This window comes from Diceros bicornis, chromosome 19 (genome assembly GCF_020826845.1).
Source record: "Diceros bicornis minor isolate mBicDic1 chromosome 19, mDicBic1.mat.cur, whole genome shotgun sequence".
Lineage (NCBI taxonomy): Eukaryota > Metazoa > Chordata > Mammalia > Perissodactyla > Rhinocerotidae > Diceros > Diceros bicornis.
In genome coordinates, this window is record NC_080758.1 from 483,335 (window position 1) to 511,069 (window position 27,735).

Sequence of the window (27,735 nt, forward strand, 5' to 3'; positions counted from 1 at the left end):
ACTCCTCTCTCCCGAAAGACCCCATAGCCAGCAGAGCCTCCATTGAAAGACACGCAACAAAATCACTTTAATGTCCTTGCTCAGGAGATGCCCTAAGACACTGGCAGGTGGGCTCGATGGGCAGTAAGTGTCCAGAGTGACCCCTGCAGCCCCATCTCCACTCAGCAGTGTCCACACGACCAGGCTAGCAGGAAGGCCAGCCGGGGAGGCTAGCCTTGAAGCGGGCCGGCCCCTCTTCTGGAGGCATCCTGGTTGCTGGGTGACAGCTGGTCTTCCTGAAGGCAACTGGGAGCCGGGGTCTCTGGGCTCTGGCCATGGTGGGTGCGGGACTCTAGAACTCGGTCATCTTCTTGTGGGTGTCCGCCTTCCTTTGCTCCCGCTGAAGGCCTGCCTCCTGGGCCCGGAGCTGCCCCAGCTGCCGCTGGGCTCCTGCCAGCCTCTCCTGCAGCTGGGCTGCCACCACACTGTGCCTGGAGAGGAGTCCACTAGTCAGCGAGGGCCTCCGGGCCACTGCCACCAAGCCCCCAGGCTCTTTAATCATACAGACCCTCCCCCAGGTCAGGACGAGTTCCTGCACATGAACTGTGGGCTGGGCCCCGAGCCCAGCTCCACACGTACCGGCCTGTGTTTCGGGCGAGGGCCTCCTGGATGCCCCGTATGTCCCGCTGGGTCTGCTCGATCTTCTCCTCGGTCTGGAAGAGCCGCAAGCTCAGGGCCCGCTTGGTGCTCGCAGTGCCTCGGTATGTTTCTGTGCCACTCTTCCTCCCTGGAGGGGCTGCCCCGGCCTCCAGGCCCACAGGATCCTGGCCTTGCAGCTTCTCGTTCAGAAAGTCAAACACGCTACGTGGGGCTGGGCGGCCTCCAGGCCTGCCCCCTCTCCCCCGGCACTTTGGGGGCCTGCTGGTGCCAGCCTTGCTGCCTTGGGCCTTCTTCTGCAGGATCTCCGCGCACTGGTCCAGTGACTTGCCTCGAGGCAGCACCACAGCGTGGATGGGCTCCACCCGGCCCTCGGAGTGTCGACCCAGACCTAGGGGCACACGGGGTTGGCACTACTGCTACTGGACCCCTGGGCTATGCTGTGGCAGCTGCCTCCCCCACCCCGCCCCCCGGTGCAGCACATACTCACCCTTGCCAAACTCGTAGCCCATCTTGGCGAGGAGTCTGGAGCCAATGCCCCGGGTGTGCACCTCCCAGCCGGCGAAGGCAGAGCTGCAGGTCCCGTGGTCGGCAGCACCAGGTTCCACCACTGCAGGAAACAGAAGGCAGTGGCTTGGCCTAGGTGGACATGGAGCACTCTGGGCTCTGGCCAACATTAGCCCAAGAGCTCAGCTCTGAGCCAGGGCCTCGATCCCTAGTACCACAGGCTCTCCACCAGTTGCCCAGGCCCGTGGTGGCGTGTGACAATAGGCAGAGCTTGTGGCAGAGTCTGGCACAGCCTGCTCTAGCCCTGCTGGTCGCATGGCTGCCTCTCCCCACACAGCCCCTCCTTGACCCACCTTCCCAGGCGGGGAGGTGCCCCTCCCGTCAAGGAGAGCAGTCCCCGACTTCACCTGCTCGGCTCAGTCCTTCCCTTCATCACCACGGACATGGGGCTTCAGAAACCACCAACTCACGTAGCAGATCCCAGGGGGATGCCTCCCGTCTTCATCCTAACCGAGCTTTGGCGGGGCGGGACACTGCCGGCCAGAGCCCCTTCCTGGAACTCGCCCGCCCCGGCTGTCTGGACACAGCCCCACCTCCACCCGCAGGGCACCCAGGCCCCAAGCAGAAGCCACGGCAAGGAGCTGCTCCTTCCTGCATGCCACGTCCCACCGCTCCCTTCCTGTGCATCAACTGCCTTGGCAGCTCCTGCATCAGCAGCCCCCTCCCCCTCTTCTGGTGGCCACGGCCTCAGGTTTGCATCACGTGGGACTGTAATCGTTGCATATGTGCTCTTTTAAGACAAGGGCCGGGTCTTTGCGTCTGTGGGTCTCCAGACCTGCCCCAGACCCTTCATGTACTCTTTCATCTCCCCAACCTCCTGTGGGGGCTTCCACGCCTCCTCAGGCACAACTAGTGCCCCTCTGCAGGGTGTCCACATACTGAGTACAGCCCACCTCACTGTAGTCATGCTCTCCTACCATCTGGTGAGATGGCTGGGATACCCTACCAGCCAGGGGCCTCTCAGGGTGACCACTACCAATGCTGCCCCTTGCCCTACCTTCCTTGCTTCTGACCCTGAGCTGCTGCCATACCTCTGGCATAACTGGGGTCATCGGGGTCACTGCTGTCTGAGTCAGAGGACCCTGCAGGCTCCGTGCGCAGTGGGGGCAGGATGCAGTCCCCCTCCACCACAGCCTCCTTCAGCAGCAGTGAGTCAAACTTGACTGTGTAGTAGCCGCTGTCCACATCTGGAGGTCGGGGACAAAGACAAGCCAGGTAAGCGGCCTCAACAGGTGGTAGGAGCCACACTGGAAGTTGGGAGCAACGTGGGGCCAAGGCAAGGGTGTTCTTCTCCTCTTGGGCACAGAGCAGGGTCCCAATGCCCAACCAAAGGAGTGGTCATATGAGAATAACACGTGACATGCATGGAGAGGGCTTTCCAGGAAGGACCCCGTCAGGGAGGCCCACAGGCAGCCTCACCAGTGATCCGTGCTGGGTACCAGAGGCCATCCTGTTGCTTGGCCAGACATGCAGAGCCAGCCTTCAGGGAGCTCAGGTCTGGGTCCTGGAAGGGGCGCAGCTCATCCACAGAGACCACCTGCCCATGGGAGAACCTGCAGAGGGCCACAGGGGGCAGGGCTCAGACATGGCCCACCAGGGGCAAGTGAACCCAGGAGAACCAAGTCCACCTGCCCGGGCATGGCACTGAAGGGAGGGAGACATAGGGAGACAGACAAACACATGCATACACACACACACACACGCATATAAACACACCCATGCACACATGCCCACGCACATACATGTGCACACGTTTACACACACACCCATGCATGCACACACGCACACATATATACATGTACACACACATCCATACACACACTTGTGTGCTTGATCTCTCGCACTCTCTCTCTCACGCTCTTGAGATGGATCCGGCTACTTGGAAGACAAGATGCTTCGTGTCACTCCCCAGCTTTCTGGGCTAGAGAAACCACAAGGCCAGCAGATGGCCTTGTGACTAAAGGTCCCCATCACCTCTCCATCAGACATGAACAGATAATGAAGGCAGGTGTGTGTGTGCACAGGACTGAGTCCCCGCAAACCAACTAGGAGAACCCAGTTCTCACAGTGGTGCCTTAACTCTTAGATATCAGTGTACCAGTGAAATTAAAACCAAAACTGAGAGAGTGGGGAGAAGGGAGGAGGAGGAAGTGTGGGGACCAAGGCCTGTCACCTTCAACTTTGCCAAATAAAGACATGAAGAAACTAACCACACACTGACTTCCACTGTGCCACCACTCCAAAGAGGAAGCTGTTCAGACCTGACAAGAGCAATCGAGGGCTGGCCTTCACTCCACGACACGGAGCCAACACTGTCCATGGCTGTCTTTCTAGGCAGGAATCGGTGGTGAAGGAGACGGAGAGGAAATGGGAGCTTCCGTCCCTCCCATGGTGGACCAAGATGGCCTCAGACGCCTCCTCGGCAGGATTCCGGGCAGCTCCTTCTCACACTGAGTGTCCTCAGCCACCCAGGGCACTGCCAATGACCGAGTGGCACCAGCAGCTGCAAGCCTGGGCCCCAAATGTGCACTGCCGTGGAGACTCTGGTTGAAAACCCCTGTTCAGGGGCCAGCCCCGTGGCGTAGCGGTTAAGTGCGTTCGCTCCGCTGCTGGCGGCCCGGGTTCGGATCCTGGGCGCGCACCAATGCACCGCTTGCTGGGCCATGCTGTGGCAGCGTCCCACATAAAGTGGAGGAAAATGGGCACGGATGTTAGCTTAGGGCCAGTCTTCCTCGGCAGAAAGAGGAGGACTGGCATGGATGTTAGCTCAGGGCTGATCTTCCTCACAAAAAAAAAAAAAAAAAGAAAAAGCCCTGTTCAACTGAGGAGCAAAACCACGTGTTCAAAAGGGGAGCCTAGGGCCGGCCCCGTGGCTTAGCGGTTAAGTGTGCGCGCTCTGCTACTGGTGGCCCGGGTTCAGATCCCGGGCGTGCACCGATGCACCGCTTCTCCGGCCATGCTGAGGCCACGTCCCACATACAGCAACTAGAAGGACGTGCAACTATGACGTACAACTATCTACTGGGGCTTTGGGGGAAAAAAAAGGAGGAGGATTGGCAATGGATGTTAGCTCAGAGCCGGTCTTCCTCAGCAAACAGAGGAGGATTAGCATGGATGTTAGCTCAGGGCTGATCTTCCTCACACACACACACAAAAAACAAAAAAACGGGCAGCCCAGAGGCCAGCCCGTGGCGTAGCAGTTAAGTTCGCGCACTCCACTTCAGCGGCCTGGGGTTTGCAGGTTTGGATCCCGGGCGTGGACCTACGCACTGCTTGTCAACCATGCTGTGGCGGCGTCCCACATATAAAGTAGAGGAAGACGGGCACAGATGTCAGCCCAGGGCCGGTCTTCCTCAGCAAAAGGAGCATTGGCATGGATGTCAGCTCAGGGCTAACTGTCTCACCAAAAAAAAAAAAAAAAAAAAGAAATGGGGAGCCTAAATCCAGGGGTGAATTTGACCAAATACTCCCTTTGGCATACACAAACGTATGCACACACACGTACATACATCCACAGACACCAAAAATTAAACCCTTCTGCAGGAATCTTTGGTGATATTAGAAGCCTTAAAATTTGGTATATTACTTCTAACCCACCAAGTGCTTTTAAGAAATGATTCTAAAAAATAATAATGAAAGTATGCAAAGATTTACCACAAGGATGTTAACCAAATTTGAAAGCACTGGAAATAACCTAAATTTCCAACCATGGGGAGTAGTTAATGGTATATCCATAAAATGAATTTAAAACTAAGAGAATGGGCAAATTGATCTATGCAATGAAAAGAGCACCCAGGAAGAGCCCCATGCAGACAGAAACTTCACACAGGACAGAGGAAGCATTACAAACAAGTCAGGAAGAGAGGGATTATGGATTTCATAGCAAAAAATTAAAAATTGGTTTCCCATACAAAAAATCCCTCAATAACCTACCTCACAACATTCACGGAGATACATTCCAGAATAAGTAAAAACTTGAACCTGAAAACAAGCACTTAAAACTATAAAGAAGGGTCTGAGTTCCAGCCACGGCCAAGTACAGGGGTCATCAAATCCTCTCCACAGAAAAACATGGCTAAAACTGAGCAAAATTACCAAAATTCACAGCTTTGGAGCTGTGGAAATTGACTAAAGCAGACAACCCACTGAGAAATGATTTTCTTGAACAGCTGCCCAGTTTGGGGACAGAACGGGAGGAGGGTCTGCAGCCTTTGCACTGGAGGCTGCTCGCTGCCCACCCTGGTCAGCAGACAGGAGCATCACCTGCTCGGAAAACAGTGCAGAGGTGGACGTGGGGCAGGGGCCTTGGAGCTAAAAGTGAGAACCTGACCGAAATGAACGAAGAAAACTGACAGTTCTGATGGCGGGGCTGTCAGCGGGCATTAGGCCAGCCAGGTATTTAACAGGGAGACCCTGAAAACAAAATTCTCATAGTTTAGGTCCAGAAAACATACTAAAATAAACCAAAACACTCAGGAAAGCAATTCAGAATCCAGAGTTGCGACACTATGTCATCTGAAATGTCCAGTTTTCAATAAAAATTTATGAGTAATGCAAACAAACAGGAAAAAAAGCAGTTGACAGAATCTGACTGAGTGGGCCCAGATGCTGAATCTAGCCAAGACCTCAAAGCAGATACTACAAGTATGTTCAAAGAATTAAATGAGTATAAAGACAATGATTCAAGAAATAGAGGATCTCAAAAGAGAAGTGAAAATTATATAAAAGGAATCAAATGGAAATTAGAGAATTGAAAAGCCAATGACCGAAGTGAGAAATTCACCAGATGGGACACTTATGGCTTCCAGTCTGGCACGTAAGAAGCTGGGAAGTCACCCCTCTGTCCTAACAAAAAGTGAAAAGGTGAACACACTGAAAAATCAACAACTCTCCTTAGATCCCTCAGAGAAGTGAGGTCACAGGGCAAAGTGCAGCCCCAAGTTTGGAGACCAAGGCAAACACAGAGTTGCAAGTGACTGCAGCAGGACCCAGCGCCAGAAAGGGACCCCGCCATGACTGATGGCCAGAGGCTCTGCGTGGGCAAGTCTGAGGTGCAGCCTGGGGGGGCCGGCCACAGGGCCCGCACTGCTGTGAGTTCTGCTCCAGGAGCTACACCAGGCTCTCACCGTGCAAACCGGAGAAAAATCCCCTCGTGCTCTGGCAGAGGAAGGGGAAAAGGAACCATTCTGAAACACGCCATCCATTCTGTTCTCCTTCACAAGGCCTGCTCTCAGGGGAAAGCAGCTAGCCAGAGCCTAACCTGATGGGGTTTTATCGGAGCCTAATTGAACTGTGGGTTAGGGAACACCCAAACCCAGCCCACACTAGCCATCGTGCCCTACCTGACTGGGGTGTGTGTGTGTGTGTGTGTGTGTGTGTGTGTGTGATGACCAAGAGGCACACAGGAAATTCACAGTGTAGAGGCACAGGTTCACTACAGACCGAGATCTAAGCACAGGACTATCAACGCCCACCCCCAACCACATCACTAAAGGCCTATTTACAGCAGTTCCTTTACCCAGTGTGTCACGCTCAGCTATCAAGAAAAAAATTCCAAGACATACTAAAAGGTAAAAAAGACAGTATACCAAAATATGCATAATAGAGTCCCAGAAGAAGAGGGAGAGAAAGGAGCAGAAAGAATATTTGCAGAATTGAAGAATAATGGCTGAAAATTTTTCAAATTTGATGAAAGATATGAATCTACAAGTCAAAGAAGTTCAATGAACTCCAAGGAGTATAAACAGAGATCCACAATGAGGTACATTATGATCACTGCTGAAACCCAGAGACAGGGAGAGAACCTGGAAAGCAGCACAAGAGAAGCGACTCTTCACGTACAAGGATGCTCGGTAAGGATGCCGGTTTCCCACCAGAAACTGTGGAGGCCAGAAGGCAGCGGGGCAGCACATTCAGAGTCCTGAAAGAAAAACACTGTCAACCGAGAATTCTATACCTGGCAAAACCGTCCTTCAAAGATGAAGGAGAGGGGCCGGCTTGGTGGCCTAGTGGGTAAGTGCACGCGTTCCACTTCGGCGGCCCGGTGTGCATGGGTTTGGATCCCAGGTATGGACCTGCACACTGCTCATCAAGCCATGTTGTGGTGGCGTCTCATGTACAAAGTAGAGAAACATGGGCATGGATGTTAGCCCAGGGACAATCTTCCTCACCAAAAAGAGGAGGATTGGCAACAGATGTTAGCTCAGAGCCAGTCTTCCTCACAAAAAAAGAAGGAGAAATGGACATTCCGATGTCCATAAAAGCTGAGGGAGTTCGTTGCTAATAGACCTGCCCTTAAGAAATACTAAAAGGAGTCCTTCAGACTGAAATGAAAGGACACTAGGCAGTAACTCAAACCATATGAACACTGGTGGAAGTAACTACGGAGGTAAACAAAAAAGCCAGTATTATTATTTTTTTGGTTTGTAATTCACCTTTTTTTCCCTATATGATTAAAAGACAAATTCATAAAGTAATAATCACAAATCTATACTTCTGGGCACACAATGTATAAAGATGTAATTTATAACAGTAACAACACAAAGTGGGGCCGGCCGTATAGGAGCAGAGTTTTTCATACTGCTGAAGCTCAATTGGTATTAATTCAAACTAGATTGTTCTAAGTTTAAGATGTTAATCATAATCTACAGGGTAACCATTAAGAAAATAACGTAAAGGGGCCAGCCCCGTGGCCTAGTGGTTAAGTTCGGCATGCCCCGCTTTGGCAGCCCCAGTTTGTGGGTTTGGATTCTGGGCACAGACCTACACCACTCATCAGCCATGCTATGGTGGCAACCCACATATAAAATAGAGGAAGACTAGCACAGATGTCAGCTCAGGGCTAATCTTCCTCAGGAAAAAAAAAGAGAGAGAGAAAATAATGTAAAAATAGGCAGAAAAGAAAGATAGAAGGGAATTAAAATGACACACTAGAAAAAACAAACACTAAGGAAGGCAGTAATGGAGCAGTTGAGAAAGAAAAAAGACATAAGGCACACAGAAAACAAATAATAAAATGGCAGAGGTAAGTCCTTCCTTATTGGCAATTACTTTAAATGTAAATGGATTAAACTCTAATTAAAAGACAGAAATTGGAAGAATAGATAAAAAAGTTATCCAACTCTATGCCATCAATAAGAGACTCATTTTGGATCCAAAGACAACAACACCTTGAAAGTGAAAGAAAAGATATTCCATGCAAATAGTGATCTAAAGAGAGCTGGGAGGGCCAGCCCGGTGGCATAGTGGTTAAGTTCACATGCTCCACTTCGGCAGCCTGAGGTTTGCCGGTTTGGATCCTGGGCGTGGACCTATGCACCGCTTGTCAAGCCATGCTGTGGCAGGCGTCCCACATATAAAGTAGAGGCAGATGGATACAGATGTTAGCCCAGGGCCAATCTTCCTCAGCAAAAAGAGGAGGATTGGCAACACATGTTAGCTCAGAACTAATCTTCCTCACACACACACACACAAAGAGAGAGCTGGGATGGCTATGCTAATATTAGACAAAATAGACTTAAGTGAAGACAATGAAAGATATTACATATTGATAAAGAGTCAATCCATCAGTAAGATATAACCATTATAAACTTATACACACCTAACAACAGAGTCTCAAAAATATATAAAACAAAATTGAGAGAATTAAAGGATGAAATAAACATTTCTCCAATAATAGCTGCAGACTTCAACACCCCACTTTCAACAATGGATAGAAAACCCAGACAAAAGACCCTAAGGGAAGAGAGGACGTGAACAACACTGTGAACCAACTAGACCTGCAGACATCCATAAAGCAGTTCACCAACAACAGCAGAATAAGCATCCCTTTCCAGGGCACATGGAATATTCTCCAGGATAGACCATATGCTGGGCCACAAAACAAGTCTCAGTAAATTGTGAAACAATGAAGTCATACAAGGTACCCTTGCCAATTTCTATGGAATGACATTAGAAATCAGTGACGAGGAAATCTGGAAAATTCACAAATATGTGGAAATTAAGCAACAGGCTCTTAACTAATAGGTCAATGAAAAAATCAGAAAGGAGATTAGAAAATATTTTGAGATGAATGAAAATGAAAATACAACGTACCAAAAAACTCATGGGATACAGTGAAGCAGTGCTCGTTGGGATTTACAGCTGTTAACGCTTACATTAAAGAGGGCAGCCCCGCCGCCCAGTGGTTACGTTTGGCATGCTCCGCTTCAGCAGCCCATGTTCGATTCCTGGGCATGGACCTACACCACTCATCAGAGGCCACAGTGTGGTGACGACCCACATACAAAATAGAGGAAGACTGGTACAGATGTCAGCTCAGGGCAAATCTTCCTCAGCAAAAAAAAAAAAGGAAGAAAGATCTCAAGTCAATAACCTTACTGTATACCTTGAAGAATTAGAAAAAGACCAAACTAAACCCAAAGCTAGCATAAGGAAGGAAATAATAAAGGGTAGAGTGGAAATAAACAAAACAGAAAAGAGAAAAACAATAGAGAATCAACAACCAAAAAAAAGAAAACAAAAGTGGAAAACCTTTAGCTAGACAGACAAAGGAAAAAAAAGAGAACACTCAAATGACTAAAATCAGGTAAGAAAGTGGGGACGTCACCACCACTGCCCTTACAGAAATAAACAGAGTGATCAGAGAACAGTATGAACAATTACATACCAACAAATTAGATAACCTAGACGAAAAGGACAAATTCCTAAAAACACACAAACTGCCAGAACTGACTCAAGGAAAGACAGAAAATCTGAATAGACCTATAACAAATAAAGAAATTGAGTCATTAATCAAAAAACTTGCAGGACCGGCCCCATGGCGTAGTGGTTAAGTGCGCGTGCTCCGCTGCTGGCAGCCCGGGTTCGGATCCCTGGGCGCGCACCGACGCACCGCTTGTCAGGCCATGCTGTGGTGGCGTCCCATATAAAGTGGAGGAAGATCGGCATGGATGTTAGCTCAAGGCCAGTCTTCCTGGGCAAAAAGAGGAGGATCGGCGTGGCTGTTAGCTCAGGGCTGATCTTCCTCACGAAAAAAACAAAACAAAACAAAACTTGCAACAACAACAAAAAATTTCAGGAGCAGATGGCTTCACTGGTGAATTCTATCAAACATTTAAAGAAGAATTAATATCAGTCTTTCTCAAACTCTTTCCCCCAAATAGAGAACACTCCCTAACTCATTTGATGAGGCCAGTATTACCCTGAAACCAAGCCAGACAAAGATCTCACAAGAAAAGGAAACAACAGACCAACAGCCCTTACCGGGATAGGACAGATACAAATATCCTCGACCAAAAACTAGCAAACTGAAGGGCTGGCCTGGTGGTATAGCGGTTAAATTCGCGCACTCTGTTTCGGCAGCCCCAGGTTTGTGGGTTTGGATCCCGGGCGTGGACCTATGCACCGCTCGTCAAGCCACGCTGTGGCGGCGTCCTATATACAAAGTAGAGGAAGACTGCCATGGATGTCAGCTCAGGGAGCACCTTCCTCACCAAAAAAACACACAAAACGTAGCAAACCAAATCCAGCAGTATATTAAAAAGATTACACACCAAGACTAGGTGGGATTTATCCCAGGAATGCAAAGGTGGTTCAACGTATGAAAAATCATTCAATGTAACACAGCACATTAATAGAATGAAGGAAAAAAACACATGATCACCTCGACTGATACAGAAAAGAAACTTGAAAAAATCCAACACCCTTTCATGATAAAAACACTCAACAAATTAGGAATAGAAGAGAACAACCTCAACTTGATAAAGGGCATCTATGAAAACCCACAGCCACCCTCACACTCGATGGTGGAAGACTGAGGGCTCTCCCTCTGAGACCAGGAACAGGGCAAGGATGTCTGCTCTCTCCTCTTTCATTCAACATTGTACTGGAAGTTCTAGCCAGGGCAATTAAGCAAGAAAAAGAAGTAAGAGCCATCCAAATTGGAAAGGAAGAAGTAAAATTATCTCCATTTGCCAATGACATGATTGTATATATAGAAAATCCTAAATAATCCACAAAAAATTCTATTAGAGCTAACAAACGAGTTCAGCAATGTTCCAGGATACAACATCAATATACAAAAATTAGTTGTGTTTTAATACACTAGCAATGAACAATTTAAAAATGCATGGGGCTGGCCCTGTGGCCTAGTGCTTAAGTTTGGTGTGCTCCACTTCTGCGGCCCGGGTTTGGCTCCCGAGCACAGACGTACACCACTAGTCAGAGGCCATGCTGTGGCGGTGACCCACATACAAAATAGAGGAAGACTGGTACAGATGGTAGCTCAGGACAAATTTTCCTCAAGCAACAAGAAGAGGATTGGCAACAGATGTTAGCTCAGGGCCAATCTTGCTCAGCAAAAAAAAAAAAAAAAAAGAGCAATTAATAATTTCATTTATAATAGCATCAAAATGAATAAAATACTTAGAAATAAATTTAACCAAGGCTTGTGAACTACAAAACACTGTTGAAAGAAATTAAAGAAGACCTAAATCAATGGAAAGACACCCCACGTTCATGGATCAGAAGACTTAATATTGTTAGGATGGCAATACTCCTCAAATTGATCTACAGATTCAATGCAATCCCTATCAAAATCCCAATTTTATGCAGAAAAGGACAAGTAGATTTTAAAATTCATATGGAATTGCAAAGGATCTTGAATATCCAAAAGAATCTTGAAAAGAAAAGCAAATGTTGGAGTACTACCACATCCTGATTTCAAAACTGACTACAAAGCTACAGTGATCCAAACAGTGTGGTACTGGCATAAGAAAAGACAGAAAGACCAATGAAATAGAAGGAGAGCTCAGAAATAGACCCTCACACATATAATCAATTGATTCTCGACAAGGGTGTCACGATCATTCCACGGGGAGAGGACATTCTTTTCAACAAATGGTGCTGGGAAAACTGGACCTCCACATGCAGAACGGCTGGACCATTACCTTACACTGTAAGAGTACGTGATTTATGATTTATAAGGAAAATAAAATGAGATTACTATTAAACTTTTCAACAGTATTTTATCTGAAGAAAATGGAGCAACATATTTAAAATACTCAAGGAAAGTAATGTGAGCCAAGAACTTTATATCCAACAAAATTGATGTTCAGCTATAAAAAACAAACAGAAACTTGCCAACACGGCAGATCCCTGGGAACATCACAGGCACCGTGGAGATACTGCCGGTGCAGGTCCAGACCACAGCAACAAAGTGAATATTGCAATAAAGCCAGGCACACGGAGTTTCTGGTTTCCTAGTGCATAGAAAAGTTATGTTTGCTACATTGTAGTCTATTAAGTGTGCCATAGCATTATGTCTAAAAATACAGTGTACATACCTCAATTAAAAAATACTTTATTGCTAAAAAATGCTAACCATCATCTGAGCCTTCAGCACTCATAATCTTTTTTTTTTTTATAATTTTATTTATTTATTTATTTTCCCCCAAAGCCCCAGTAGATAGTTGTATGTCATAGCTGCACATCCTTCTAGTTGCTGTATGTGGGACGCGGCCTCAGCATGGCCGGAGAAGCGGCGCGTCGGTGCGCGCCCGGGATCTGAACACGGGCCGCCAGCAGCGGAGCACACGCACTTAACTGCTAAGCCACGGGGCCGGCCCGAGTCATATCTTTTTGCTGGTGGAAGGTCTTTCCTCGATGGTGAAGGCTGCTGACTGATCAGAGTGGTGGTTGCTGAAGGCTGGGGTGGCTTCATTGGGGTGACAATTTCTTAAAATAACACAATGATGGAGTCTGCCACATCAATTGACTCTTCCTTTCACAAACGATTTCTCTGTAGCATGGGACGCTGTTTGACAGCATTTTACCACAGTAGAACTTTCAAAATTGGAGTCAATCCTCTCAAACGCTGCCACTGCTCTATCAACTAAGCCTATGTAGTATTCCAAATCCTTTGTTGTCATTTCAACAATCTTCACAGCATCTTCACCAGCAGATTCCATCTCAGGAAACCACTGTCTTTGCTCATCCATAAGAAGCAACTCCTCGTCTGTTAAAGTTTGATCACGAGATTGCAGAAATTCAGTCACATCTTCAGCTCCCACTTCTAATTCTAGTTCCCCTGGTATTTCCACCACATCTGCAGTTACTTCCTCCAGTGAAGTCTTGACCCCTCAAAGTCATCCATGAGGGTTGGAATCAGCTTCTTCCAAACTCCTGTTAATGTTGATATTTTGACCTCTTCCCATGAATCACCAATGTTCTTAATGGCATCTAGAATGGTGAATCCTTTTCAGAAGGTTTTCAATGTACTTTGCCCAGATCTATCAGAGGAATCACTGTCTAGGTAATCCACAGCCTTATGAAATATATTTCTTCAATAAAAAGACTTGAAAGTCAAAATTACTCCTTGATCCTTGGGCTGCAGAATGGCTGTTGTGTTACCTGGCATGAAAACAACGTTAATCCCATTGTACATCTCCATCAGAGCTCTTTGGTGACCAAGTGCGTTGTCAATGAGCAGTAATATTCTGAAAGGAATCTTTTTTTCTGAGCAGTAGGTCTCAACAGTGGGCTTAAAATATTCAGTAAACCATGTTGTAAACAGACGTGCTGTCATCCAGGCTTTGTTGTTCCATTTATGGAGCACAGGCAGAGTAGATTTAGCATAATTCTTAAGGGCCCTAGGATTTTCAGAATAGTGAATGAGCACTGGCTTCAACTTAAAGTCACCAGCTGCATTAGCCCCTAAGAAGCGAGTCAGCTTGTCCTTTGAAGCTTTGAAGCCAGGCATTGACTTCTCCTCTCTAGCTATGAAAGTCCTAGATGGCATCTTCTTCCGATACAAGGCTGTTTTGTCTACATTGTAAGTCTGTTACTTAGTGAAGCCACCTTCCTTAGTTATCTCAGGTAGATCTGAATAACTTGCTGCAGTGTCTATATCCGCACTTGCTTCACCTCGCACTTTTAAGTTATGGAGACGGCTTCTTTCCTTAAACCTCATGAACCAGCCTCTGCTAGCTTCAAACTTTTCTTCTGCAGCTTCCTCACCTCTCTCAGCCTTCACAGAATTGAAGAGAGTTAGGACCTTGCTCTGGAATAGGCTTTGGTTTAAGGAAAAGTTGTGACTGGTTTGATCTTCTTTCCAGACCACTAAAACTTTCTCCACATCAGCAATAAGGCTGTTTCGCTTTCTTATCATTCATGTGTTCACTGGAGTAACACTTTTAATTTCCTTCAAGGACTTTTGCTTCGCATTCAAAACTTGACTCCCTGTTTGGTGCAAGAGGCCCAGCTTTCGGCCTGTCTCGGCTTTCAGCGTGCCTTCCTCACTAAGCTGAATCATTTCTAGCTTTTGACTTAAAGTGAGAGACGTGCGACTCTTCTTTGCACTTCAACACTTAGAGGCCATTGTAGGGTTATTAATTGGCCTAATTTCAATACTGTTGTGTCTCAGGGAACAGGGAGGCCCAAGGAGAGGGAGAGAGACAGGGGAACAGCCAGTCGGTGAAGCAGTCACAACACACACAACATTTATTAAGTTCACCGTCTTATATGGGCAGTTCGTGGTGCCCCAAAATGACCACAATAGTAACATCAGAGATCACTGATCACAAATCACCCTAACAAATAATAATGAAAAAGTTTGAAATACCGTGAGAATTACCAAACTGAAAGGCAGAGACACTAAGTGAGCAAACGCATTGGAAAATGGTGCTGACAGACTTGCTTGAGGCAGGGTTGCCAGAAACCTTCAATTTGCAAAAAACGCAGTATCTGTGGAGTGCAATAAAATGAGGCATGCCTGTCTCCCGTGAGCCCTTCCTGAGGGATCTTTTAGAACAAGAAAAATACCACCATACGGACTGATTGTGAGCATGAAACATATAGGTCCTTCTAGAACTGAGGCTGAGAGCAAGAGTGAGATGATGGTACATAACGGCCATATGATCTGACAGCGAAGCTCTAGTACAATCATAAGAATGGCAGGGAGAATGGGGGTGTAGACATTTTTAACAGTTTTCAATCATTGTAACTGAAGAATGAGTGTTGCTATTCTGAGAGTGTCGTGTGTGTGTAAGATGGATAAAATAGATAAATCACTAGGGGACATTTGGAATCCATCATCCTCTGTGTTCTTGAGCACCAGAATCCTGGGTGGAGAAGGAAATCCTGGGCAGAGATGTGATCCAGAAAAAGCTTCAACACTGCAGTCTTCAGTTTAAATTGGAAATATCCAGATGAATTCACAAAGCATTTTGTCTTTAAAAACATAGGTATATGGTATGCGTATATATACACTCACATGTACATACATGTGTGTCCACTTATACTTCCTAGCTCCATCCACTGGAAACCTTGGACAATGACCGACCCAGCGACAGAGAGCATCCCAGTGCCCGCATTGTGGGTCTTGAGATACCATCTACCGTTAAAAGAAACCAGGGCTTCCTGGAGACGGGCTGACTCCAGCTCTGGGGCAGAAAAGGCATGGACAAGTGTGGAACATCCTGACTCCCCAGCAATGACTACCGGGCCATGTCAAAAGGACGCAGGAGCCCACGTGAAGAGGGTCCCACTTGCCGAGGTGGGATGTTTGAGCCTCGATAAGGATCAGAATCTCAGTGGGTTGAAATTTCTCAAATATGTGTGAATCCATGAGTCCCTAAGGATATTAAATATTTTTTTAAAAGGTAATTCATCACGTTCTCAGGATGAAAGAACGAATTTATTATCTTGGAAACTAAGTAAACAAAACAGAAAAATCCAGCACACATCCCGCCTTTTCAACATGAACTGTACCACTGGGCAGCCAAGTCGTAGAAGAGGGAAAGCGTCTCTTCATAACATTCCAGCTAATAAATGAAATGAACTGATAAAATGGAAAGATCTCTATCCTGCAATCCCCACTGATTCAGTGGATCTAGGCATGGAGCGTTAAGGGCTGCCAGCACGGCAAAAGAAACGCTCAACTCAGGTGTCTCCTGATGAAAGAAGAGCACCGGGAGCCTTGCCAAAGGGAGAACCCGAGTTCTGGGATCAAGTTCCTGGATCCAGCTGCCAGCCTGCAGCGGACGGAGCAATGTGCTGGACTGCACCAGCGGTGTTCCATGCTTGGTCAGACAGTCTGGCCTTCAACAGAGAAGCTGTGAGGCCAGGAAAGGCAGGCAGAAGGGCGTGCACTGCCAGATCCTGACACAGCAGGCTTACACAGCGAGCAAGGTTAAACCCAGTGTTCACACCACAGCCACACTTGAGCGACAAGCCATAAAAACACAAGGAGGTGTTATCATAAAAGTCAGGGTGGTGGTGATTTTTGGAGGAGGCAGAAGGCTGTGTTTGGGTTGAGGCCCAGGGAGGGGCTTCTGGGGTGGTTAGCATATTTGTAGTTTTGATCTGAATGTTGATTACTAGAGTGTTCCAATAACGCCCCATGCTATGTATTTACTTCCTGTATCCGATTTTATTTTACAATAACAACGTAAGAACTAAAAATCTACTGTGTGCTTAACTGTATGTTAGGTATTGCTCTACACTCTTGACACATATTAACGCACTCCATTCTCCCAACAACTGTGAAAGATGATTCTCATCTCTGTTTTACAGATAAGGAGACTGAAATATAGAGATTAAGTTACAACAAATATATGAAAAGAAACTCAATCTCGCCAGTAATCAAGGAAATACAAATTCAGTCAAGACACCATTTTCCCAGCTTTCAATAGGCACAAATCTGCAAGTCGGATAATGTCACTGCAGGTGACTGTGGAGAAGACTAGGGACTAGGAAACATACATCACATGAAAACAGAAAATTTGCACACACTCTCCACGCTGGCTACACACTAGGGAAATTCTCGTCAGTTACAAAAGAAGACAGTATTAGGATGTTCACAGCACACTGTAACAAATAAAAATTGGAAAACATCAGAAAGGGACAGAGTGAGTAAAATGTGGTATATTCACATGAAAGAAGATAACACAGCAGTGAAAATGAATGAAACAGTTCTATAAACATCAACCCGGCGGTCTCTCACAAACACGCTTAGCGGAAACAGCAAGGTGCAGGACGAACTGCCGTATGACACCACTTAGACAACAAAGCACAGACATGTACCACTTACAGACACACGTATGCCTGTAAAGAACTAACACACGCTAGAGAGATACACACCCAAGTGTGACAATGACAGCCTCCCGGGACAGAGAGGGGACTGCAGCAGAGAGTGGTCAAAGAGTGCTTCAACATTGTCTATTTTATTGTATTTTTAAAAATCTAAACCAAATGCAAGTAAATAACTTAGCAGTGCTGAGTAATGCGAGGTGGGTGTGTGTAGGATGTGTCGGTGGGGCCTAAAGCTGACAGCGCAAATCACGGCGAGTGGGGATGTCTCAGAGCCAGACTGCTGGGGCCCCAGCTCCGCCCCTCGGAACCATGCACCCTGAGTGGTGGCAGGCCACCTCGTGGGGACACTAGACACAGTCCATACTGTGACACTCGAGGAAAGTGCCTGTCCCAGAGGAAGCAGCACATGGACATGCCAGCTCTCACCACCACAGGGGACATCACATGTGGACGTGCCCCCCAGAGACTAGGGAAAAAAGGATAGAAACATTACGTCTCTTACTTAACATGTGTACTGGGGACAGGCTGTGTCTCCTCTGAAAGCTCTCCAAGTCCCCTCATGATCTACGTGCTAACCTGTATGTGTGCTGTTCTTTAATAAAACTTACAAAGAAAGAAGGAAGGAAGGGAGACGTACCAGATAAGACTTGGGACCCTGCAAAAGTCTATAAGGAAATAACACGACCAAAGAGCTAGAGACAGTTACCCTGGACTATTGGCTAAAAAAGAGAATTATCTACTAGAAATTTCAGTCAATATTCCTTCTCAAGACAAAGCACGAAGGAGCAAAATCAAAGTCGCGCCCTGAGAAAAAGAAGACACCGTCACAGGGGCCGTGGAAACGTCAGCAGGGACGGGGCACTGCGGTTCCCTCTGTCGGGCGCAACGGCGACACGGAGATGACCTTTTTATGACGTCCTTGTCAGTTAGATTAGGGGTGCATTCTTAACTATTTATAGGTGAAAAAACTAGCAACTTCCAGAATTCGCTTTAAAGTAGTCCAAGGAAAAAAAACCAAGGCAGGAGGACAGACGGGAGGAGACGGCCGGCAAGGACGGCGCGGGCGGCCGCGCTCCCTAACCTCGCGCGGGCGAGTTTCCACGACGGACGGACACTGCAGAGGTCTCACCGCGAAGAAGGTGCCTCCTTCCCGACTGACCCGAGGGAACCCAGGGAGACACAGACCACAGACCAGGACACGCCGCGAGCCCGCCCGCCCGCCCGCCGGCCCGCGCTCACCTGCAGCTCTCCTGGAAGCGGCACTTGCCCTCCAGGAAGAACGGGCAGGGCTTCAGGGCGCGGTGCGTGGGGTAGAGATAGAGCACGCGCACGCCCGCGCAGCCGCCGGCCGCCGCCTCCGCGCCCACCACCATGGCGTGGTGGTACTCCAGGGTGCCCCAGGGGCTGCGGTAGGGCGCGCTCACCTTCCGCCCGCTCAGCCCGCCGGCCTCCCCGCCGGCCTCCTCCGGCCCGGCCTCTCTCTCGGGGACAGGCTCCGATTCTGCCCCCGGGGCTCCCGGCGCCTCCACGGCCTCGGCCACCGCCGTCTGGAAGGCCAGGTACTCGGCCTCGTCCCGGGCCGCGTGCTCGCCGTCCAGCGCGGCCAGCAGCTTGCTCTTCCTGACGGACACCAGGCTGGCCTCCGTGAGCGCGATCAGCTCCTTGAGGTCCTGCTGCAGCTGGCGCAGGTCGGCCAGCTCGGAGGCGTCCAGGCCGGCGCGCAGGGCCCGCTCCACCTGCCGCAGCTGCGCGCCGTGGGCCTGCAGGGCGGCCTGCAGGCTGTCCTCGTCCATCCCGGGGGCGCCCGGTCCTCGGGGGGCGGCTCGGTCGTCGGGGGAGGCGGCCCGGGACCTCGGGGGATGGCTTGGTCCTCGGGGGATGGCTTGGTCCTTGGGGGTCGGCCCGGATCCTGGGGGTCGGCCCGGATCCTCCGGAGGCGGCGCTGCGGGGAGAGAAGCCGGTGAGCCGGCGGAGCTTGAGCCGACGGGCGCGGGGCCCCCAGGCCACCCTCAGGGCCGCCCGCGGTCCCGCCGCAGGGACGAGAAGACAGGCGGGGAACGGCTCTCGGCTCCAAGCGGAAGAGCCACAGCCGGAGCCCGGCCGCGGCCCCACGCCGCGTCTGCCCGCCCGGGGCGCCGCCGCCGGGCTCCCTCGGTCCTCCGCGCCCCCGCCAGGCCATAGAGAGCCCGCCGCCTCACCGGCTAGAGCGGCCCGGCGTCCCGCTTCCGCCCTCGCCGCCAACGCGCACTTCCTGCCGAGCGCGGCCGCCACCGGAAGTGCCTGCGTGGGGGCTGCCGGGACAGCAGGCCCGTGTCCCGTCGGGCGCCGCGCGGGGTCAGCGGTCCGCGGGCTCAGGCGCGGCGGCCGGCGGGCGTAGGTAGACGGGCAGGTTCTTCGCCTCCCGGGCGGGTCCGAGGTCGCGGCGAGGACCGGCGGCCGATCCGGAGCAGCTCTCGGCGGCCGGCCGGCGGGCCCCGAAGGCCGGTGTCCGGTCGGGGCGTCGGGAGGCGGGGCCCCGGGCGGGGCGGCTTGTCCCCATCTGCCCGCCCCAGGCCGCCCCCTACACGCACCCGGCTCCCGGAGGCGGGCGTCCGGGGTTCCCGCTGTTTCCCGGGCTCCGGCCGGGCGGGCAGGGGTGGCTCGTCCTTGCGGGCCGGAGTGGGAGCGCCCGGGGGGCTCGGGAGGGCGTGGGGCCTTGACCGGCCTGAGGCTCGGGGAGCGGAGGGAGGCCCGGCGGTGACTGGGGAGGAGGAGCGCCCTGGGGCGAGGACACCAGCCGGCGGTCCGGAGGGATGGAGAGAGTTACGGGGAAGAGGGCAGAGTGGGGAGACCGAAGAGGGACGGGCGGCGGGAGGAGTCGGGAGTGCTCCGGACCAGATCTGGGCTGTCAGCAGGCAGGGCAGGCGGGCGCCGGTCGGAGCGTCGTGACTGGTCTCTCGCGGTGCCCAGGGCAGGATGTACACGCTGCTGTCGGGCCTGTACAAGTACATGTTTCAGAAGGACGAGTACTGCATCCTGATCTTGGGTCTGGACAATGCCGGGAAGACGGTGCGTGCTTGCGCTCCCTCTCCGTTTGGTTTGTGCCTTTACTAGTATGCCCACCACCTGGACAGAATCCAAACCCCATTTAAGGCCGCGGGATGGTCACCACAAGCTGCTTTAAAAGCAAAACGTTGTTGTGTTTTGTTTTGTTTTAAAGGAATGGGTTAAGGAAAGACATTAGCAAAACAGACTTGAAAACATCTCTAGTCCTTATCTAATGCCTCTTTCCTGCTCCGCAGACCTTTCTGGAGCAGTCAAAAACCCGGTTCAACAAGAACTACAAGGGGATGAGTCTATCCAAAATCACCACCACCGTGGGTCTAAACAGTAAGGGGATCCCTTAGGGCTGTGGGTTTGGGGGGCAGACCCCTCAGGATGCTGTGACGTCCTCAGGCCAGTAGGCAGGCAGCAGAGCCTTGTGTGTGAGGCCTCTGCTCCAGCTCTGTCGGCTGGTCCTCGAGGAGCACCAGAGTGGCCTCTGCCCCCGGAGAGCTGGGAGATGGTGTGTCAGGGACCAAGGCCACAGCCTTGCCTGTTTTCTTCTCCCAGTTGGCACTGTGGATGTGGGAAAGGCTCGCCTCCTGTTCTGGGACTTAGGGGGGCAGGAAGAGCTGCAGTCTCTGTGGGACAAGGTAAGATAGATGCCGCGTACCGCCTGCCCCTTGTGCCATTTCTGCCCAGGTGGCACCCCTGGGCTTTTTCCTCTCCTCAGAAAGCCTCAGGCTCACCTTCCTTCCCTCCTGTCAGCAGCCGCCATCACCCACTTTGTTCCTGAGCACCCCCCCAGTCCTATCCCAGTTCCCGCACTCCTCCCCCAGCAGTGAGGACACACTTGGTTCATTTTGGCTTAGAGATTGTCGTTGCTACTCACCCCAGGACGAGACAAAAGATGGCCAAGAAACAGATGTAGGGAAGGCACCACACCTGCAGTACTCGGCCCCACCAGCAGGGCCTGCGTCTCCCCCGCTGGGTCCCTCTCCTTCAATCCTAGCTTAGGACCTGTACTCCGTGGTGGTCTCTTCCCCATCCGGGAGGATGTCCTCAGAGACCCACAGCAACTGCATCCTCTTTTGATATAAGTTTCGGGCATTTCTGAGACCCCAGTGTGGTGCTCCTCCCCCCAAACCTCAAGACTGGAGTCTGTCTCCAGCTCAGCCTGTGCCCAACACTGGGGTCTAGCGGTGAATGGGACAGACCTAGCTCCTTCCCTAGGCAGCCCTGTCCCAATGGATTGGCATGGTGGGTTTGGTGCAGACATGCCCGCCCCAGTACTTGTTGGTTGCCTATGTGTTTAGAACTGAGTGCCTTGGTTCTCATTTCTGGTTTGACTCTAGCAGTAGGTACCCAGTCACCTTTTCCAAAGCATTTTCTCTTGCTCTGATTTCTAGCCAAGAGAGCAGCTTCCATTCTGTTGCCAAAAGGTGACTGACAGGCTCCCTGTGGCCATTTAAGTTGGACTGAGGAAGAGCCAAGCCTACTGTCCGAACCCCAGACCCGTGTGGGGAGTGAAACAGATTCCACCATTGTGTCACAGGCAAGGGTCTCAAGAGCAGGTGCTGAGACGGAGGTTGGGGTGCAGGGTTCGTGTTGGTGACCAGCACCTGGGAAGGGAGCCAAGAGGACATGGGACTAGGCAGGGGGAGGGGTCAGCTCGGGTGCTGGGGCCAGAGGGACTGTGGCTGGCCCAGTGGGGAGCCCTGGAGGAAAACTGCTCACAGCTGCCCACTGTCAGGCCAAGCTGGCTGGGACTCCATACTGCCTGGGGGGTCACCATGGTGGGCTGCCCTGGGCAGCTGTGATCTGGTAAGGAGGCTCTCTGTGGATCAAAGTGGGTCCTGCAGGAGCCAAGTAGAGACAGATCACTGGGTACACTGCCTGCCACTGGGCAGCAAGGCTGCAGCAGGTGGCAGGTTCTTGTGTTGGCCACCACCCACTGTGCTACGCTTGCATCCATGCCCTTGCCTTGGGGAGCAGTTCCTCCAAGATTGGGGCTTCCTCCTGAGGGGAAGCTGGAAGAGGGAGGAGAGGGACAAGCCACACCACAGGCCAGCTTTGCAGCTGGTTGTGGCCCCCTGCACTGCTACTTCTGCCTGTGCCATGGTTTCATCATGAGGGGCTGAGCCCTGACTGCTGAGGTCGCCTTCTCTGGTGGTCCCCTGGGTTCCTCATGTGCTCTCTGGCTTGCTGTGGAGTGGGCGCCCCACCTCCTGCTGATGGGGTCAGTTACCTCCTGCCAGAGAGGGGTCTCCGCTGGGCCCTGGACACGGGTTGTCCAGTGTGCCCAGGAGGCAGCCAGGGGTTGTGACTCAGCAGGTCTCCTGCCATGCACCTGGTGAGCGTGCTGACCACACCCCCAGCCCTGTAGAGCCCAGAGCTGGGAAGGAGCAGTGGAGTCCCCTGTGGGTCACTGGGGGGATGGGAAGTGGAGTTCTTACTCCCCTCCCCGTTCCCCGATGCTGCGTCCTGGGCCCTGGCCCCCATGTGGTCCAGCACCGCAGCACTGTATTGGGCCAGTCGAGTCATTTTGTCCCCGGCAGATGTCTGGTGGACCTTCACTCCCCATGTCCACTGCTCCATGTCTGCCCTAGACCTTCATCTAGGCTGTGTGCTGCTGCCTATGGGTCTGTGTGCATGCTAGCCTTGGGCCGCGTCTGCCCACACAAGCGGGACCAGGGGGACCACTGGCGCTCTGCCGCGGGGAGGACTTCTGTTCTGTTCCTCTAGGCCACACCTAAGAGACCTTTGGTGTGGGCCCACCCAGAAGCCAAGCTTGAGCCCTTCCCTCTTTCTGCTGGTTGTGTGGGATCCCCCCACGTGGCCACACGTGATGCAGCCATCAGGGTCTGGAGCGTGGCGAGTGCTGTGGGGCCAGAGCAGCCTGCTGTGCCCCTGGGCTTGTTCACACTGAGCCCCAGGTGTGCTCTCCTGTCGCTGCCACCACTGCTGGATCATCACCTGACATCCACTGGGTATGGTGGCAGCTCCAGCATCCGTCTGCCAGGGCCCAGCTGCATGCCAGAAGTCCTCTGCCACTCCCTGGGGCCCCAGGGGCTGCCTGGTGATTGTCTCACTGGGCTTGCTGCCACGGAGACCTCCGCTGTAGGGCCTGCCAGCTCCCTGTGTCAGCCCCAAGACGGCCAGCCCACTGTCCTCACCTTGCCTAGTATGTAGGCTGGAGAAGTTTTTGTGTGCGGGACTGATGGCCTGCAGGACCCAGGAGGGCTGCGTTGGGTTTCTCTTTTGTAGCAAATGCATATACAAGAGCTTGTCTTGTGCTGGGGTCGGGGTAGCCTGCTCACTATACCCTAAGAATTGTCCAGAGCTGCCAGGCCTGGGTCTCCCCGGGTGTCTCCCACCCCCTGGAACACATGCATCACCAGGGCCTTCAGCTCGCTGACCGCTGGCTAGTCCTGCCCAGCTAGTGGAACGGCCTTGCCGTAGGAGTCAATGTGGATGTTCCAGGTCCCTGGGGTCTTGTGACAGGCAGGAGAGCTGGGGCAGAGTGGCGAAGGTGCTCCTGAATGCGGGTGCTTCCGGTGGTCTGATTAGGATAGAGGGTGGACTCGCCAGACCTGTGGCTGCATCCCTCATGCCCCGCGCCCAGTGGGTCTGTCCCTCATATGTCCCCACTTTGTGTATCTATCTTTTCTGAGGGGTGCTATGTTCCATTTTGTCCCCTAGCTGTCCCCAGGCTCTGGTGGTTAACTGTTGTAGGGGATCCTGTGACACTTGCTGTCAGCAAGCCCAGGGCTGACTGCCCTCCTGGCACCAGTCTGGCCTGCAGAGCTCTGAGCTTAGTGATGCTGGTTTGGTCTTTGGCCCTGCCATTCTGTGTAGGGGCCAGAGCTGCTGCTGGTGTGGAGCTGGCCTCAGCCCTCAGTGGTCTTTCCAGGGCTTGTCAGTGACACACTTGCCAGGCTTGCTGTCTGTGCCAGCACAAGTCCCCATCAGTGCATTCTCTCCAACTCCAGGTCTGCAGAGGGATGGGCTTGGTCTGGGCTCCTCCAGCCCCCAAGCCCCATCTTTCCTTTCTGGCCACCAGCAGGCGGTGGTCATGGGTGGTTCTCAGGAGCAGACGCTGAAGTGGGGTTGGTGTGCGGCAGCGGGAAGTGGGGGGGAGGTGGCCACTCCCCACCCGAGGTCAGCAAGCCCTTCCTGACGGGGTGTGGGGGCGCATCTCCACTCCACCCACCTTCCCACCCTCAGAAGGGTCTTCTAGTCAGGAGTGCCCCTGAGGCGGCTGAGTGCCCATGGCTCAGCACCCCCTCTCTGCCCTCCCCAGTACTACGCAGAGTGCCATGGCGTCATCTATGTCATTGACTCCACCGACGAGGAGAGGCTCTCGGAGTCCAAGCGAGCGTTTGGTGGGTGTGGCCCAGCCAGGGCTGGAGGGGACTGGGAGAAATGGTCAGGTCCAGTCTGCACATCTTGTGTGTCCAGAGCTGGCCTTGCGGGGAGGCTGGGCCCACACTAGGTCAGAAGGGCCCTGGCCCAGAGAAAGAGCGTCCATGCCTGTGGAGAGGTTAGCTGGGACGTGGGGACCCCTGGGCGGGGCCAGGTGGTGGGAGGTAGACAAAGGGTGCTCACTGCTGCCTCTTCGTCCTCCAGAGAAGATGGTCACAAGTGAGGCGCTGGACGGTGTCCCCATCCTGGTGTTGGCCAACAAGCAGGATGTCGAGGTGAGCCCCCTTGCCACAGTGGAGCCCCCCAGTGTGAGTGTGCCTGCAGTGCCAGGGGGCAGGGGTGCCTGTTCCAGGGGAGGGCCACCACCTTCCTCGGACACCCAAGCCGTGCTGGCCTGGAGTACACAGAGCCCCTCCCCCAGGCCTCTCCCGTGGTGCAGGCACCTTCTCTCCACTGGAGGGCAGCCATGCGTGTCCCTTTGCAGCTGGCAGCCTCTTGGTGGGCAGATCCAGGTGATGGTCTGGGGAGAAACGACGGGTCCCAGGGTGTGTGTGTGGGCCAGCGCAGCCCTTGACCTGTCTGCTTCCCTTGGGACCAGGGGCAGTGGCAGAGGGGGACAGACCGACTATCGGTCAGCTGCACCTGCCTGCCCAGGCACAGGGTGGCTTGGTGACTGTCCGCGTGGACTGTCTGCATGGCAGAGGCGCTACGCAGGGCAGTGGGCTGTTTCTAGGGCCTGTGTCGTGGCCGCCAGCCGTCCTGAGGGCCAGGGTCTACCTTAGATCACATCTGGTCTGTTCATCCCCCTCTTCCCTGCTGCCTGCTCCTGTGTCTGAGGCCGCTCGCCAGCCAGGACTCCTGGGCAGGGAAGCCCCCAAGGGCCACCACTGCTTCACACCCCGTCCTCAGCCCCCCACTGCAAGCTCACATCCAGCCCTGGCCAACTGGAGGGACTGCTCTGGGGGCCAGGAAATGGCCTCGGGGTGGGGCACGGGGCCCTGCTTTTCAAGACCTTGCCTGCTCTTCCCCCAGGCTTGCCTCTGCATCCCTGACATCAAGACTGCCTTCAGCGACTGCACCTCCAAGATCGGCAGGCGTGACTGCCTGACCCAGGCCTGCTCGGCCCTCACGGGGTGAGTGGGGCCCCCGCCCTGTGGGCCGGGGGCCACGGCTGACCCTGCCTCATGCCCGCTGTCTCCACAGCAAAGGGGTGCGCGAAGGCATTGAGTGGATGGTGAAGTGCGTCGTGCGGAACGTTCACCGGCCGCCGCGGCAGAGGGACATCACGTAGGCGCACCGGCGCCCGCTGGCGCACAGCTCATCCCCAGGTGCCAGAGGAGCGCTCCTGCTGGCATGGGGCCGCCGATCCTGGGGGTTGGGTTTGCTTTGCCTTTTGGTTTTTCCATTTGCGTGTTTTTTCTGTAAGACAAACTTTTCTCTGTGTCTGGAAAAGCGTCGGCATCCGGAGGCTCCTGCTGAAGGAAGTCGGGGCAGCAGGGCCGCCGGGCGCCCCACAGGTGCCACCGCAGAACCCTTGACTTCACCCCAGTGGGGCCTGTGGCCACATCAGACCTAGCCCCCTGCCCCTGAGGCTCCAGTTGGGGCCCTGGGGGTGAGGCCTTGGCGTAGGCAGGCCGACTCTCCCTCTGGAGCCTGCCTGCCCGTCCTGAGGCGCAGCCTCAGGCTACCTGGTTGGAAGTGGGATTTTCCAGAGCTGTGGGGCCCTCAGGAGCTCCCAGAGCTCCGTGCAGGGCACCTGTGGGGCCACGGCTGCCCTCAGTCTCTGCCTCCTTTGATCTTGGGGGTGGGCTGGGGGCAGGTGTCACACTGAAGGAGACCTGGCCCATGTCCCCGAAGGCCAGCAGGGCTCTGGGTCTGATGTAGCCTCAAGACGGGGCAGGGAAGATCTGCCTGGGAGGCAATGTGGGCCTCCCCCCCCCCCCCCGACCCAGCATCACCTCATTTGGTCCCCAGCAGGGAGGGAAAAGCCAGGAGGCTGTGTTTGGAGTGGGCGTCCCCTCTAAGTACGCCTGCCACCGACCCAGGACAACCACGGTTGCCAGCTCAGGTTGCACTGGTGGGGGTGGGCATGGGGGCATTGGGAAGGCGAGCTGGCTCCCCAAGGGCAGGTTGGTGTGCTGGGTCTGTGTTCCCAGTTCGGAGTAAGGGGTGGGGTCCTCTTCAGGTCTGGGGATGAGGGCTTAGAAATCTTTTTCCAGCCTGGCAGTGGGGAGCAGAGACCCTCCCTACAGGACTCCTGTGGGAGCAGGCAACACCCAGTGGGTCGGGCCGTGGGCCGGAGGCTGGCTGGCTGGCGCTAGTGTGTACAAAATAAAGGTGGTCTGAGTGGTTCTTGTTCATTGTTCCTCCAGGCACTCAAGACTGGGTGTGGACGCCCAGCTGCCTGGGCAGCGACCATAGTGCGAGGGGCTCCCAGGCTGGAGCAGTGGCCTGTCCGGGCACTGCCTTCCTGCTTCTGTGGAAATGGCCTGGCCGTAGTCAGAAGTCTGGTGGCTTTGTGTTGGAGGGTCAGGTCCCTCCAGCCTGCCCTCCCTCACTGGTGGGGGCCCAGGAGGAGTTGCTGGGAAAGGGATGAGTCAGGGTGGGGGTGGGGACCCAGCTGCAGGTGAGGTGACTCATGGGGAGGTCCTGCTCCTCCCTTGGGGCCCCTTGTGGGGGTCAGGCAGGGGGCTCCAGAGCCTGTGGGGAAGGCTGGGAGTCTCCCAGGCAGCTCTAGAGCAGTATAGCCCTCATCTGAGCCTGCCCCAGAAAGGAAAAGCCTTGTTTCCCAGAAAGCGTGTGGGGTGCACCAGCCTAGGAGGAAGTCTGGTTCCTCTCCTCCTGGGAAATCCCCGAAGTTGGTAGCGGGTGGAGCTCGAAGGAGGGGCAGGGTGAGAGGGATAGGTCTCCTGGCTGCGTGGGGCACACAGGCTGGCAATTGGCCGGTCCAGCCTGGGTCCTGTGCCACAGCCAGGGCCGCTGGACTTGGTGTTA

The 27,735-nt window shown here is 53.1% G+C and overlaps 2 protein-coding genes across 5 annotated transcripts; one reads left to right on the forward strand and one right to left on the reverse strand.

Moving 5' to 3' along the window:
• Positions 1 to 42: 42 nt before the first annotated feature.
• On the reverse strand, positions 43 to 19,639 carry ZGPAT (zinc finger CCCH-type and G-patch domain containing). Its single transcript, XM_058562261.1, has 7 exons — positions 19,494 to 19,639; positions 18,535 to 19,237; positions 2,623 to 2,756; positions 2,235 to 2,390; positions 1,127 to 1,246; positions 619 to 1,027; positions 43 to 470 (listed from the first exon to the last, which is right to left on the reverse strand). The coding sequence occupies exons 2-7, from the start codon at positions 19,086 to 19,088 to the stop codon at positions 332 to 334; spliced, it is 1,512 nt and encodes a 503-aa protein (XP_058418244.1). The 5' UTR covers positions 19,089 to 19,237; positions 19,494 to 19,639; the 3' UTR covers positions 43 to 331.
• On the forward strand, positions 19,619 to 27,090 carry ARFRP1 (ADP ribosylation factor related protein 1). 4 transcript variants are annotated; one of them, XM_058562269.1, is made up of 8 exons: positions 19,619 to 19,700; positions 20,250 to 20,343; positions 20,577 to 20,664; positions 20,887 to 20,969; positions 24,620 to 24,701; positions 24,946 to 25,016; positions 25,774 to 25,874; positions 25,945 to 27,090. In XM_058562269.1, exons 2-8 carry the CDS (start codon positions 20,251 to 20,253, stop codon positions 26,030 to 26,032), a joined length of 606 nt encoding a protein of 201 aa, XP_058418252.1. In that variant the 5' UTR covers positions 19,619 to 19,700; position 20,250; the 3' UTR covers positions 26,033 to 27,090. The 4 variants fall into 4 exon arrangements, with proteins under 4 accessions (XP_058418252.1, XP_058418249.1, XP_058418251.1 ...); XM_058562266.1 differs by having other exon boundaries at positions 19,627 to 19,700; positions 20,245 to 20,343; XM_058562268.1 differs by having other exon boundaries at positions 19,632 to 19,672; positions 20,245 to 20,343.
• The last annotated feature ends 645 nt before the right edge of the window (positions 27,091 to 27,735 follow it).